General features: G+C 44.3%; 1 protein-coding gene across 2 annotated transcripts in view; it reads right to left on the bottom strand.

Annotated features, from left to right (window-relative positions):
* CREB3L2 (cAMP responsive element binding protein 3 like 2) overlaps positions 1 to 12925 on the bottom strand; it is a 128210-nt gene extending 115285 nt beyond the window's left edge. For both annotated transcript variants that reach the window (XM_032783197.2, XM_032783198.2), the window contains exon 1: positions 12476 to 12925. In XM_032783197.2, coding sequence (XP_032639088.1) covers positions 12476 to 12577 — 102 coding nt within the window. In that variant the 5' untranslated portion in view covers positions 12578 to 12925. The remainder of the gene's footprint in view (positions 1 to 12475) is intronic.
* Between the last annotated feature and the right edge of the window lie 1669 nt (positions 12926 to 14594).

Raw genomic sequence — 14594 nt, 5'->3', positions numbered from 1 at the left:
TCCGGGTCTTCAATGGCAGGACCTTCACTCGCTCCGGGTGTCTTCGGCAGCTCTGAAGGACCTGCCGCCGAAGACTCATGGAGCGAGTGAAGGTCCCACCACCAAAGTGCCGCCGAAGACCTGGAGCCCCGCTGGGTGAGTAAAATGAAAGCGCCACAGCGGATGGTGCCTTTTTTTATATTATATATATATATATTCGCTCCCCCGGGTGAGTACAAAGGCACCAAGAAATTGACAAGACACCACTTGTGCTCAGTGGGGGAGCGGCTGCTGCCCCAGTTCCCCACTCCAGCTACGCTACTGACTCCTGGGTGCCAGCGATGGGGCAAGACAGATAGACTGTGGTTCGCCGCAGGGCACACACCATAGCTCAAGCCCAGCCACAGGAGGAGGAGAGCCAGCAGCAGCGGCACAGACACGCACCACAAATCCTCAACAGCCACTTGCTAGGTGTGCTAGTTCATCCCCTGCCCTATCCATAGGAGCGGCGCCTGTGGGGGGCAGCATGCAGACCCCTCAGCCGCCCGTAAGCCTAGGAACTGGACATGCCGGTTGCTTCCCAGGAGCCGCACAGCACAGAGACTAGCCGGGAGTCTGCCAGTCCCGCTGCCCAGCGCTGCCAACTGGACAGTCTATGGCCTGGTCAGCGGTGCTGACTGAAGCTGCCAGGATCCCTTTTCGACTGGGTGGTCCGGTCCAAAACCGGGCACCTGGTCATCCTAACCTTAACATATTTAAAACCTCCTTCAGCAAACAAGGACACTCACCCCCGACCCCAAGAAATAGATCACAACATGGAAGAGGCCATCCAAGCACCCCAAGAGAACCTGCTTTAATATGGAAAATAAAACCCCCATCAACTGCACACAACTAGTTGTCTCATATCACCCCACCCCAGAATCCAGACAGGGTATTATTAAATAGTTGCAACCTATATTAGATGGGGACCACACCCTCGAAGAAATCTTTCCTGAACCCCTTCTTCTGATCTTCAAACAACCCCCTGCTCACAGACTGTCCAAGATCATTAGAAGAAGCAAGCTCCACACATGCCAGGACACCTGAGCTCAAAACAGCACCAGACACAATAAGAACAAGTAAATACAAAACCTGTGGACATATTTCCACTGCTAATCAACACATCTTTCAAGAACCATGGGTCCTATATATGCCTATCACAATATGTGGTGTACCTCATCCAGTGCACTAAATGTCCCAACAACTATGTGGGTGAAACCAGACAATTACTATGCTCTCAAATGAACTCATAGAAAAAAATGATTTAAACAAGAAGATAAACATATCATTTTTCACAAAATGATCACTCTGACCTCTCAGTCCTCATTCTTAAAGGAAACCTGCTCAACACTTTCAAAAGACAAGCCTGGGAGCACAAATTCATAACTTTGCTAGACACTAAAAACCATGGATTGAATTGACATACTGGATTTATGGCATATTACACCTACCTCCCCCCCTACCCCGAGTTGCTTCCCCACCATGACTGGCGGGGTGTTACCAGGCCACCTCACCTTGAATGGTCCTTTGAAATATGTTTTAACTACTTATGCTAAACAATCTGTTCCACCTTGCATTTAGCTGTGACGCTAGGGGCATATCTACACTACAAAGTCTAGTCAACTTAAGTTACGCCGATGTACAGCCACTGCAGTAATGAAATCAGTTTTGTACGTCCACACTAGCTCCTTCGGTCAGCAGTGTGCATCCTCACCAGAAGGGCTTGCATCAGCTGTCAGCCACCCAGGCCTGACAGCCAGAACAGTGACTGCAGTGTCTACATTGACACTGCGGCGACTTAACTATACCAACTTAAGCACTGTGCCTCTCGTGGAGGTGGAGCTATTAAGTTGGTATAGTGGGAGATTTACATCAGCAGGAGCAACACTGTAGTGTAGATGCTCACATATGGCAGCTTATGTCAACCTAACTCTGTAGGGTAGACCAGGCCTAAGTATGTTTCTCAGACCTGAAGACTAGCTCTGTGTAAGATCAAAAGCTTGTCTCTCCCACCCACAGAAGCTCGTCCAGTAAAAGATATTACCTCACCCACTCTGTCTCTAAATACTTTGTCCGCCATGCCTTTGACACTCTTGGCTGCTGCAGTGTGTAAGGATGCTTTTATTGTTTAGCGAATTTCAAAAGCATCTCTCAGCATCATCAGCTAAATAAGTTTGAAGCATCCTGTGAAGGCTGCGCTCCTGCTCTTACGCAAGCCAGTGCCAACACTCGCACCATCTTTGATGCAAGTGAGAGAGCTGGGCCCTCCCATCTGTCATGGACACTTTGCCATCTGAGGTAAGGCATGCTGGTATGACGTGGGCAATCTCTGCTAAAGCAAGAGCCAGCAGTGAAGTATTTCAGGGGTGTTGCAGAACAGAACTGAGTTAGGCTAGCAAAGCTGAGGGACAGCAGCTTCCCCAGCACCTGCAGCCCTAAACAATACAAGACAAACACATGTAGGTGCCTCTCTCTTTCTCCCTTTCCATGGTGAGGAAAAGATCTCACTAGCACAAAACTGGCTTTAGTTCTCCAATTTTGGACAAATCTAGCACAGTAGGTAGAAGAGAGCGACCTGATGCTTCACTGCCGTGGACAAAATGAAATCAGAGAAAAGGTTACCAAAACAACACATCTGGACTCCATTTTCTTACCATAAAACTAGGGTTGCCAACTTTCAATTGGCAGAAAACCCAACACCCTTGCCCTGCCCCTTTTCAGAGGCCACGCCCCCGCTCACTCCATCCCCTCCTAGTCACTCACTTTCCCCCACCCTTGCTCACTTTCATGAGGCTGGGGCAGAGGGTTTGGGTGCAGGGGGAATGGCAGTGAGGGCTCTGGCTGCCGGTATGGGCTGTGGGGTGGGCCTGGAAATGAGGAGTTTGTCATGCAGGAAAGGGCTCCAGGGGGACTGGGGTGCAGATCCTGGGCGGCACTTACCTCAGACAGCTCCCAGCATCTCCCTCCAGCTCCTAAGTGGAGGCACAACCACATGGCTCTCCATGCTGCCCGCGCGTGCAGACACCGCCCCCTCAGCTCCCATTGGCCGCAGTTCCTGGCCAATGGGGGCAGCATGCAGAGCCCCTGTGGCCATCCTTCTGCCCAGGAGCCAGAAGGAGATTCTGGCAGCTTCCCCTTGAGTTGCGCAGAGGCAGGTAGGGAGCCTGCCTGCGCTGCTGACCGACTTTTAACAGCCCGGTCAGCAGTGCTGACCAGAGCCGTGAAAGTCCCTTTTTGACCAGGCGTTCCAGTCAAAAACTGGACACCTGCCAACCCTGCATAGAACCGCAGCAGTTTGTGCAAAATGATGAAGCATCTCTCAGTGCAACTGCATGGAAAAATCCTTTCTTGGCAGACAGATTTCTAGATTTCTGCTTTTCACCAGTACCAATCACAGAAGAATAGGATCACACGCAGAAGATTTAAAGCTAGCAGATGGCAAACAAGTAGACTTCCAAAGTGCAGGACAGACACTAAATGGTCACTGGCATCTTCACAATAACTCACTTGGATCAAAGGCAGCTGCAGAGACTGCTCTATTCACATAAGTCCATCCTATCTAGCTAGTATCCCAGCCTTTATTTGCTGTTTCTTTCCTCTCAGTGCCTTTCCGACCCCTCAGCTTGGCCTCCTAATGAAGAGTGTCCCTCATGTTTAATATTTGTATTTAGTATAGCCCAGAGGCTCCTGGTTGAATCAGGGCTTCACGTTGTTAGACACAGAAGCAAATATAGTCTCTATCCTAAAGGATGTAAGGTTTAAGATGACAAGCAACCTACAAAAGCTGGGGGGGGGAAGAGAGCAAAAATATATTTTACATAAAATATAGCAAATGAATGTATTTACAATCTGATCTTTTTTCCTTCAACCTTTGTTATTGTATGTTACTTAGGTCAGAAATGTTGACTCAACTGAAAAAAAGAATGTTTGCTGCCAAAAAAAGTTCCACAAGGCTAAAACTATCACCGTTATTAAGCATCCCTTATATTTGCCTCAGTCCCTCATTTACAGCTTAAATAGAACATCCCTAACCTCAACAGTATTTAATATTTTACTCCTAAGCAACTAGATTTTTCCTATTGCCTATTCCACATACCCAAGGAGGAATGCTGTGTTTACTCTTCCACTATATTTTCTCTCTTGACTTGCAGTTTCAATACAGTAGCATTTACTTTAGAGCAGTTGCGGGGACAACCCATAGGTCACCTAGACTCTCTCTACTGCATGCAATCCTTCCTCCCACAAAGTAGAGAGGTACTACGGAGGAAGCCTTCCCTGACAGAGAACTGGAGCTACGTTCAAAAACATATTTGGAAGCCTAGGACAGCTCTAAATGAGATCCCAGACTTCAAGAGACAATCAAAGGCCCCTATCACTGAAAGTCTTTGAGGCTTTGGCTACACTGGTGCTTTACAGTGCTGCAACTTTCTCACTCAGGGGTGTGAAAAACACCCCCCCCCGAGCGCAGCAAGTTGCAGTGCTGTAAAGCACCAGTGTAAACAGTGCCCCAGCGCTAGGGGCACTGCTCCCAGCGCTGTAAGCTAATCTCCTCAGGGAGGTGGAGTATCTGCAGCTGCCTGGTAGCCTATCGTTACTGCTGCGGAAGATACCGATGCTCATGAAAAGAAAGAAAATTGAAAAGAATCCAGTTTTATTCCAAATCTATCTGAAAGGCTTGCACAGTTGCCACCTTTTCTACGATAGTGCTGAAAAGGTCTCTTTAAAAGTGTAATACAGAGATCTGTAAGGAATTCTAAGGCTGTACTCTCTTCCCATAACTTGGCCAAATGAAAAGCTCTCTGTTCCCAGCTGCAGGACAACCCAGTTTTAGTAACATGAATGATACATTCATTTGTCCAGACTATTGCACTCTACCCACTTCCTTGATTAGCAGTATACCTTTACATATCTTCAACAAGATCCTTCTAAGTCTTGAGAAACATTTAGCTGGGATATTGGGGACTACAGGCTTCCACAAGGTACCCAAAATCGTGTTCTCTGTACTGCATGGGCACACTTGTCATCACCCACCATACCTCAAAATCATTCCCAGAACAGATCACTCTTCTTCTCTATCTCAGCCGTCATCACAGATTCAGCATCTTAAGTGTACAGTTACACGTCAGTCCAAAGAAGCCCATCTGGAGAAAATCCAATACACTTATTTTTCTAAATTTAACTGGCAGGAAATATGATGGTAAGGGTAAAGTTTCAAACCACCATGTGCTTCTCTCAGTCAGCTTTTAGATCAGAGATGTTTACAAGAGATTTGCTGAATATTTGAACTTACTATGTTCCTCTTTTTTTTTTTTTTTTTTTTTTTAATAAAAAGGTTTTAAATGGGAAGTGTAGAGCATAAGTAGTTTGTTGGGTTTTTGTTTCAAAAGTCATCCAGCTCCTTCATAATTTACAATGACTGTCTCCAAGTTTATTTAACTTATCTTCCATTTAAAAATATGCATATCTTCACTTCTCTCTTTATTGGAGAGCCTTGACCAGTTCTTTAGAAGACCTGATTAATGATATCACATTAGGCTATAAACCAAGCTGCAGAATTGCCTTCCACGCCCAATTACAGATGAGAAGAAATACTGAGTCTTTAGTCAACTCCTTAAGCAAGCAGAGTTAAAACTAAATGTGTAATATGATGAATTGCACTTTTAAATAAATGTACCAGCACTCTCAAAATCAAAAGGAAATTAAATAAAGTTACATTAAACCAGGATTTTACAGGCATTTAAGACAAGAAACACAGTTATGTTTTTCACAGAAGTCATAACTTGGCTACCCTGACGAAAGAATATATTAAATCAGTAAAGCTCACTCCAGGCCCAGTGGTACACATGCTGTAGAAACATTGAATTTTACAGTGTGTATGTAAAATTAAGCATCATATCAGATATAATTAACAAATGAAATATAGCCTCAAGTGCCATACATTGAAAAACACAGGCAATCCAAGGAAGCCCATTCAGACGTACTCTTTCTGCAGATGTCAACTGAATACTAAGCAGAGGACCACGATCAGAGTATTTGTGAGACAGAAAATTAGTCACTGCAAATTCCTGATGAGATTCATTACCCTGTAATGGACAATTTATCTGAAGAGATAAGAACAGCTCAAAAAGTTTCCCCAACTCTTCTTAGAGGACAATCAGGATTCTGAACTCTGACATCACTGAACTTTAAGTTTGGTTTTATTTTTGTTCAGGTGCAAACAAGGAAAGCATGGTCAACCTGCTGAGACTCCAGAGCGAACAATGCATTCCTTTGCACATGCCAACTGACTGCATACGCCCCACAGGCCCACACTCTACAGGTGTTCAGAAATTGAAGTATCCATAGCATCAACTGTAGGGTCCTCATGGATTTACACAGCTCATGCAAATGCTATACGGAAGTCTACATTAAGGCCTACATTTTCAGAAATGGCTAGAGATTTGGGCCATTTCAATTTGCATATCTTTCAAAGGCTCCATTTTCAGAGGGCAAATACTCAGTACTTTGAGAAATCAGGCCTCTTTGAAGTGTCTCAAGTTGAGTACTCAAGAATTCAGATACTCAAATTCACCGGTCACTTCTGAAAACGTAGGCCTAAAATATTTCAGTCAACTATTTCAGTGCTATCCAGCATACATACCTTCTCCATATGGCCAAACACTTCCAATTCTGCTCCCCATGCATCACCTTTCGAACACTGATGTTCTAGTTCAATATCGATATTAAATCCAGCTGCATTCTGCTACCATACAAAAGCAGAATCAAGCGATAAATAGGCTAACAACAAAAAATGGGAACAAGATCACCTCATCGGAATTGGATAAGCTTTTGACATTTAAAAGTTCTTTACAAGAACCATTTGCCTTTTGACTGCCTTCAAGAAATGGAACAGGTAGTTGGCATTTTACAGAACATTTTGTCAACAGATTTATCCATCTGTATCAGAACCAGGTATTTGTCACTGAGGCTCGCAGCCCTGCTGAGATGGCATCAACTGTAGGTCAGCTTACGCAGACTTGAATTTCAATGTGTTACTGTCTTTTGAACAGCTACCTGAAAGGCCTGCTGCCTGCCAAGACCTGCATGCAGCTCCTCAGGGCTCTGTTTCAGAGGATGTCACTAACAGTTACAGCGGAGCAGGGAGCAGCATTCCTTATGGTGCTTTAGGCACTGCTGACATCACCAGCTATGGCAAGAAAAAAACCACAGAAGCCCCAGGGGGCTGAATCTGGGCATGGACAATTTTAAATAGTTGTGTGTTTAAATGCATTTGTACTATTACGCATTGTCTACAAAGCTCTGATTAATAATTTGAATCTTGAACTGCTTTGGGGGAATGGAGGGGGTTAAGGATTTTTTAACTATATAAAGGCAGCTGTCCCAGGCAATGTTTCAGTGAAAATTTTTACCCTTTTTTATATTACATATGCACACATCACTGTTCGACTGCAGAAGGAAAGTGGATCCTTCCTCCTGCCTGTAAGTTTTCCTATCATACTTTTTTTTTTTTGCTTTTGTCTATCACACAGTAATAGAAGACTGAGAGACGTCTTGAATAGACACAAAGGCTGTTCACATCTTTCCTAAAGGCATACACACGTCTCTCTACTTAGAGGATAGGATGCTTAGTCCCAAGGTGGGATGCCAGTTTCACTAGCACAGAAGTGTCTGCTGAAGGTTGGGATTTATAAGCAGCCTTTATAATGGTGCATGTCCATCTTCTGAGATGGCAGTAACGGGACTGTACGACCAAATTTTTCACATTTAAATCACAGCTATGTGCCCAGACAAGAATAGGCAAAGACCAGAGGAAGACTCAATCTGGCTGCCAACAAGACAGTGACATTGCACTAGGGAACATAGGAGGGTCAGCATATCATTTGAGAGAGAAGTGATCAAGCAAATACATCTGTGGTGTTCATCCCACTAAGCAGACAAACAGCTGAAGACAAATCTGACAGCAGCAGGTCTACAGTGGCACTACAGACTCCTCTCTGTGCACTCCCATTGCTATTTATGGATACACCAAGCAAGAAACTTGCATATGCAGCAGAAACAGCAAAGCCAATGAATCCTACAGGACCTGAAATCTGAACCAGGGAAATACTAAAGTTTGACTCAGTTGAGAAGCCCTATTAAAAGTAGTTGTGGAGTTTTTACTTCATTACAGCAGGCACAACATATTCCTCCACAGAAACGGTACTTTGCAAGTAAGAGTGTGGGTGACAGTAGGAATAGATGCTTATCTTTCCCTGTGAGGAATTACTATGGAAAAAATAAGTAGTCAAAATAATCATACTATCCTCTCTTTTTGAAGTACACCCACTTCATCATTCATACTCTTGGTTGCTTGTGTTTCTCCTTCTATTGGTGGCTTCACGCACAATTCTTCCAACAACAGAAACAATTTCTTGCTTCTGTTTGAGTCCCTTCAGAGGCCTCTTCCTACATGCTCCCAAGAGTCAATGCCTAGGTAAGATTATTTGCCACACAAGCACGGCACTCTCCATTTAAACACCGCAGAGACAGGAGCAGTATTCCTGACCACTGGGCAGCCAGAATGTCATTTATTTTGCAAGCTATACACATTTCAAATAGCTAGTAACTAGGTTTGGAAATAGTGTGACCAGATCACAAGTGTGAAAAAAATCAGGACAGTGGATGGGGGGATATAGATGCCTATATAAGAAAAAGCCCTGAATATCAGGACTGTCCCTGATAAAATTGGGACATCTGGTCACCCTATTGGGAAAACATGTATGTTGGGCAGCCACAATTTTTCACCCAAGCTCTGGATTTTAATTAGGGAGATACTTCTGGCTGACAATATGAATTAGAATGGCAATTCAGTCTGTGTCACTTACCAAGATCCAAACAGTAGCTGGAAGGAAGCATCCCAAACAGCTATAAAATCCAACAGAATATTCTCAGAGGGGTCCCTGGTTTTATTCAGAACGTTCCGTTTTTTAAATTAATGAGGGGGGGAGAGGGGGGGAGAGACCACGCGTGCACCCTTCCACAGAACAGTGCAGAGCTTCCTGTCACTAAAGTTCCTATCAGCTCATTAACATAGGAGTGCTTTCCCCCCCAGAGCTATCTGAAGATATAAATTGTGCAAGGCATAAGAAATTTCAGTGACAAAGCAGTTAAACAGGATAGTTAAAGAAAGACAGTTACAGTGTGTAACAGAGAGCCTGCCTTCTAGTTGCATTAAACTTCAGAACTTGCAACAGGCACGCTTCCCAGGACCCTAAGGCCAGCCTGCCCCGCACAGAGCAAGTTAGACCTTATGTGGTTATTCATGTTTCTGCACATGGACTAACACAAGATCTTTGCTGTGATGCAGAATTATGATACTGCACGGTGTCACTATGGTCACAGTTCACAGATGAAAACCTTTTATTTATTTACCTGGGTATATTAGTACTCACAAAAGAGAGGCACAGATATGACTGCCTACACTGAACCAGGCATAGCGCAGGTAAATACTGAGCAAGCTTCCTCATACAGCTCTGCCAGCACACCTCAGCCCTCACCTATAGCAGTCCCCTAAATTAGGATCTTGGACTTCTCCTGAGCAGAGACTCACCAATTGTGTCAACTTTTATTACTGTGTGCTGTGCACACACATTGGACTTGAATGCACCCTCTCCACCCACACACCCAAGAAAACATTACTCATTTTCACCTGAGATCAGAGACTAAGGTCTGCAGAGCCGACAAAACATGCCCACAAATCATCTCCTGCATTAGAGACAAGTAACAGCTGGAGGCCTAACACTGGCTTGGTTGAGGCTGGGGTTTTTTCTTGTTTTGCTTTTTATTGTTTTTAAGGTAGTTGGCAAATATAGTTAAATTTCAGATATTTATTGACCCTTTATAGCCACTCCCCCAAGGAATTTGCATCTTTGTTTTTTAAAAGCATAAAATAATATCTGTGCTTCAACAATACATTTCCCACCGTAGAAAGGTGGTTAATATTGGAAACCAGCATGGTAACCAAATGACAGGACTCTGCATTTCCATGGAAGAGAAAAGAGTTCAGTTAATGATCTTCATCTCTCCTTGTCAGGACTGACAGGAAGCGACAAAACATTTGGCCTTTGCAGGCAAGATCAGAGTTGGAGGGGAGGAAGATAAGAATCCTTGTGACACAACAGCAACCCCTTTGATAGGTGAAGCTCCACTGATGGTCTCCAAAAAGGACAGGGAGCCCCAGCCAAAAAGAAAGTTGCCATAACTATTACAATAGGCAGTGGTGAAGAGTGGGGCTCATGATTTCAGTCCAGAGATTACACAATATACTTCCAGGGAAGAACGGAGACAAACATGCCTAAGCTTCACCAATAGCTGCTACCAAAAGCAAGTAAACTGGAATCAGAGGATTCAAGGGCAATTTTTAAACTAACCAAAGGCCATGTCCACACCAGGAAAAAAAGGTGGGTTAACTAGCACACTAGTAGTACCACTATCTTTGTCTACCTTAGGATTTTAATACACTAAAATCCCTATGTAAACAAGGTAATTGTAGTTTTAACATGCCAATTAACACACCTTTTTTCCCCTATGAAAGTCAGCCTACAACAGCGGTTCTCAAACTTTTGTACTGGTGACCCCTTTCACATAGCAAGCCACTGAGTGCGACCTCCCTAATAAATTAAAAACATTTTTTTAATATATTTAACACCATTATAAATGCTGGAGGCAAAGTGGGGTATGGGGTGGAGGCTGACAGCTCACAACCCCCCATGTAATGCCTTGTGACCCCCTGAGGGGTCCTGACCCCCCGTTTGAGAACCCTTGGCCTACAAGGAAGAACTTACCAGAGGGATTGCTTAGCCATGCCATAGGAAAGTCCCTGTAAAGCATTTCACCTGCCAGGGTTAGACGCATGTTTACAGTGAGAGTTTCTGTAGCCAGAAGCTATGAATTGTTGCATTGAGAATGGTTATTTACATGCCTCCATAGTCTGTGTCCAAATAAACTTTTTTTTATTGGTTCAATAAAAAAATATTACTTCACCCATCTTGTCTCTCAAATATCCTGGGACTAACACAGCCACAACTCTGCATCCCAATAAACTAAAAGCCTACTAAACAGATGGTCAATTCCAAATTCTCAGCTTTGCAGCAAATAGTAATATAAAGTCATCTGCACCATGGTAGAATTCAATCACTCGGTACACTAAACACCCAAACCAATTTCTCTTCAATATTTTGTAGAATTCAGTCAAAGCCTGGCCCATTTCCACCCAACAAGGGTTTGTCAGCCACTATAAAAAAATAAGATCTTCAGTAGAAAATACTTTTCTAACTTGGCTGTGGAAGACTGAGTAATTCTGCATTGTTTGCCTGGAGGAACTTCATTTCCCCCCTTTCCCATGATGCCGTGGGAAAACCCACTTTTAGCCTTATTTTGAGTGAAGTGACTTTTGTGCACACTGCAGTAAAGTAAATCATACATCTGGCTGCAGCTGTGCCTTTGAAAAACAGTTAACAGTGCATTTTTCAGATGAGGATGAAGTCTTCTTTCTCTCCTTATACCCACAATCCAACACAAAAATCTTTCAGGAGGTAGGAGGGCTCCAGCTCCCTTTCAAGCATAACCTCTAATGATGTGGTGGTCTGCAGAAATGCAGGAACCAGTTCCTCAGAATTTCAAAGTCTTGGATTTCACTCAATTGCAGAATAAACCCGTTATGAGAAAGTCCTCAAGTCTATTATTTTCTTACTGATGCTTTAAGTTAAACCTTTACAAACCTCTTAATTGGCACAAGGGGAGGGAGAAGAAAAGTGGAATCCAAACCACAAAGTTACACACCTATCTCTGCTGCTACCGTTTTAATAAAATCTGAAAATTTCAAGTCATGTTTAAAATGGCTTAGGATCCAACAGAACCTTAATGCACTGTAAGCGTTCTCCCCGTAGGCTCACAGTCATTCTCGTTTGGAAGGACAGGAAGAAATGAAAATACGTTTCAGCGAAGTCCTGGGTGCATCTGTTTTCCTAGTTACCACCCCGACTAAAATCTCAAACGCCAGACTCCCCGCCCCCGTCATTACTAAGGGTAAAGCAGTTTTACGGCTTCCCCCAAATGCATAAGCCAAATGGGGCCCAACTCCACCCTGGGTTTCTTCAGCTACCCAGCTGGAATGACAAAGAAAAGCTAAGCTTAAAGGGACGGAAAATGGTATTACTCATACTTTTCACGCACATTCATAATTTCACAAGGAAGATTTCTGACCGCCTTCTACACCGAGTATTCGCAAGAACTCCTGTTAACAGACCAGCCTAACTTCCAGGCAGATGGGCGTTAGCCCAACTCCTGCTCCTCCATCCCCAAAGAGAGGGGCTGCCCCCCACATCGGAATTATTGCACACCCTCCCCGTGATAAGACGAACACACGTTAGTGTCTGTACAGAAGACACACAAACAGCCCAGCGCTGCTGCTTCTCACCGTATTGTTTAGCAGGGAATCGGAGTCCACCAGTTCTGACAGCTCGCTCAGCTTTCGATCCCAGTGCAACAGGTTGTGCTCCCCATTTTCCAACACCTCCATGGTCAGTTAGAACCCCAGTAAAGCCAAGGCGGGAGATAGGGTATGTGTATTTGGGCACACTTCACTATGGGCACTCTGCTCCCACAGAGCAGCCTTATTCCATATGACCAACGCTCTCCTTTTGCTCAGTTTCTTTGCACTTTACGCTTCCTCAAACGCTAGCTATATGATATAAATATATCAACTTAAGTTGAAACAAATTCCCAGAACAAGCCCTCCTCTCGCTAGCGCTCAGGGCTGCAATACCCGTATTATTTGCACACAGCGGATACGCATTAGACTGTGTCTGTGTTTGGGTTTAATAGGTAGTGAGTTTCCTCTATCAGCTGGCGACCCTCCCCACAGCTGCTCAGAATCCAGACTCAGACTGACACCAGCAGCCTTCTCTCCCCACCCGCTTCAGATGCTGGCTCCCCCTCCGTAAAAATTGCCAATCACTGGCTGGTTTCAAAGACTCTGCCCAATCAGAATTAAGGAACTAGCCTCCAGACTGCACTATTTCCCACACCGCTCCAGCTGTGGAATGTGGGCGAGGGGGGGTCCCTGGCCTACTTCACCTTATGGGGAGCCCCTCCCCCGCCCCATTGTAGCCTATTGCTTTGCTTTCCTTTGGCCAATAGAAGCTGCCCCCACCCTCCCATCTGCGCGGCTGGGCCAGCAAAGCAAAGCTGACAGGTGCTTTAGCCAATGCAATAGCGACAAGAATACAGCCTGCGGAAAGCTCCGCCCGCACTTGAGAAGCAAAAATCAAAACAGTGAGAATAAACACAGGAGGGAAGCAGGCAGGCTGGAGGCCCTCCCCAGATCAGCAGCTCTGTGTCTCATTCCGCAGTTAGCCTAAAGCCATCTTACAATACACAAGATTTTTCTGTGCACTTCTATGAGACACTTGCAATCTCCTTCCAGTTGTCACAACTATATTGCTCTGAAAGGCTGGGCTGAAACTCTTTATGTAGTCCCAGTCCCTTGCTCTGATTGGTTGCCCTGGCTTCTAACCTACCAGGGACCTACCTAGCAGAGGTCACACTGGGATTATTCACATGCTTAAAACTAAGCACATGCTTAAGTGCTGTGCTGCGTCAGGGCCACCAGGGTGCTCAGTACTTTGTAGGATAGACCCCTAAATCCCAGATTTGCTATAAATTTTTGAACATGCAAATGATGTGAAATTACATTTCACAGGATGACTGGCCCCTTTAAGAGGAGATGGGTCAGCACCACCTGTGTCTGATCAGCTCTGCCCCAACTGAGGCTGTGGGGCTAGAGGTCAAGTGATAGACTGAAGAGCACATGGCCTGTATAAAGGCCTGCAAGTGGTCACTTAGGCTGGAGAACTATAAGGAAGGTTTGTAGCAGAAAGTGGAATAAGGGCAAGAACTTGGCTATGAGATGACTCTCAGGAATGTGTTGGAGAGTGGGTGGTAGAGAGACTAGGCAGATTCTTGTGGTCAGGTCAAGGACCCAGAGAGGCTGAGAAAGGTGAGGGCAAAGCCTTTGTGAATTGTGACCTATGCTGGTCAGAGGAGCTACTTTACTTTAAGTTTTTGGTTTAACCAATAAATTGTGGTTTGAGACTATGGCCTAAAACCAGCTCTAGTGTGTGGCATTGATTGTTCCTGGGCTAGTGAGTTGGTCTACTGGCACACAACTGGAGCTGGTCAAAAAGTTTCTGAGGAAACAGTCTTCCAGTGGAAAAATACTGATTCAGTTAAGTCAGATTTTTCTGTGGAAACATATTGATTTCATAACATGTAAGGGGAAGTTTATTGGAATGTTGTTTCAACTTTTGTTATACTATAATTTTATAAAAATATAAAAGTCAAAACACTTCAAAAAGATAGTTTCAAGATTTCCAAAATAAAATATTTCAAAAATTTAATTTTGTGAGCAGTCTAGGCTTTTCATTCAGCTGTGAAATGACAAGTTTTGAAATGCCAAAGTTTGCTGCGGAGCAGAAATTTCATTTCTAACAAGCTCTATATGCAAAATAATTAATAGTATTTGACTTTGCCTACAA

The sequence above is a fragment of the Chelonoidis abingdonii genome, chromosome 1, assembly GCF_003597395.2.
Source record: "Chelonoidis abingdonii isolate Lonesome George chromosome 1, CheloAbing_2.0, whole genome shotgun sequence".
Lineage (NCBI taxonomy): Eukaryota > Metazoa > Chordata > Testudines > Testudinidae > Chelonoidis > Chelonoidis abingdonii.
The sequence above is the reverse complement of the archived record's forward strand: the minus strand, read 5'-3'. Positions and strand labels throughout refer to the sequence as shown.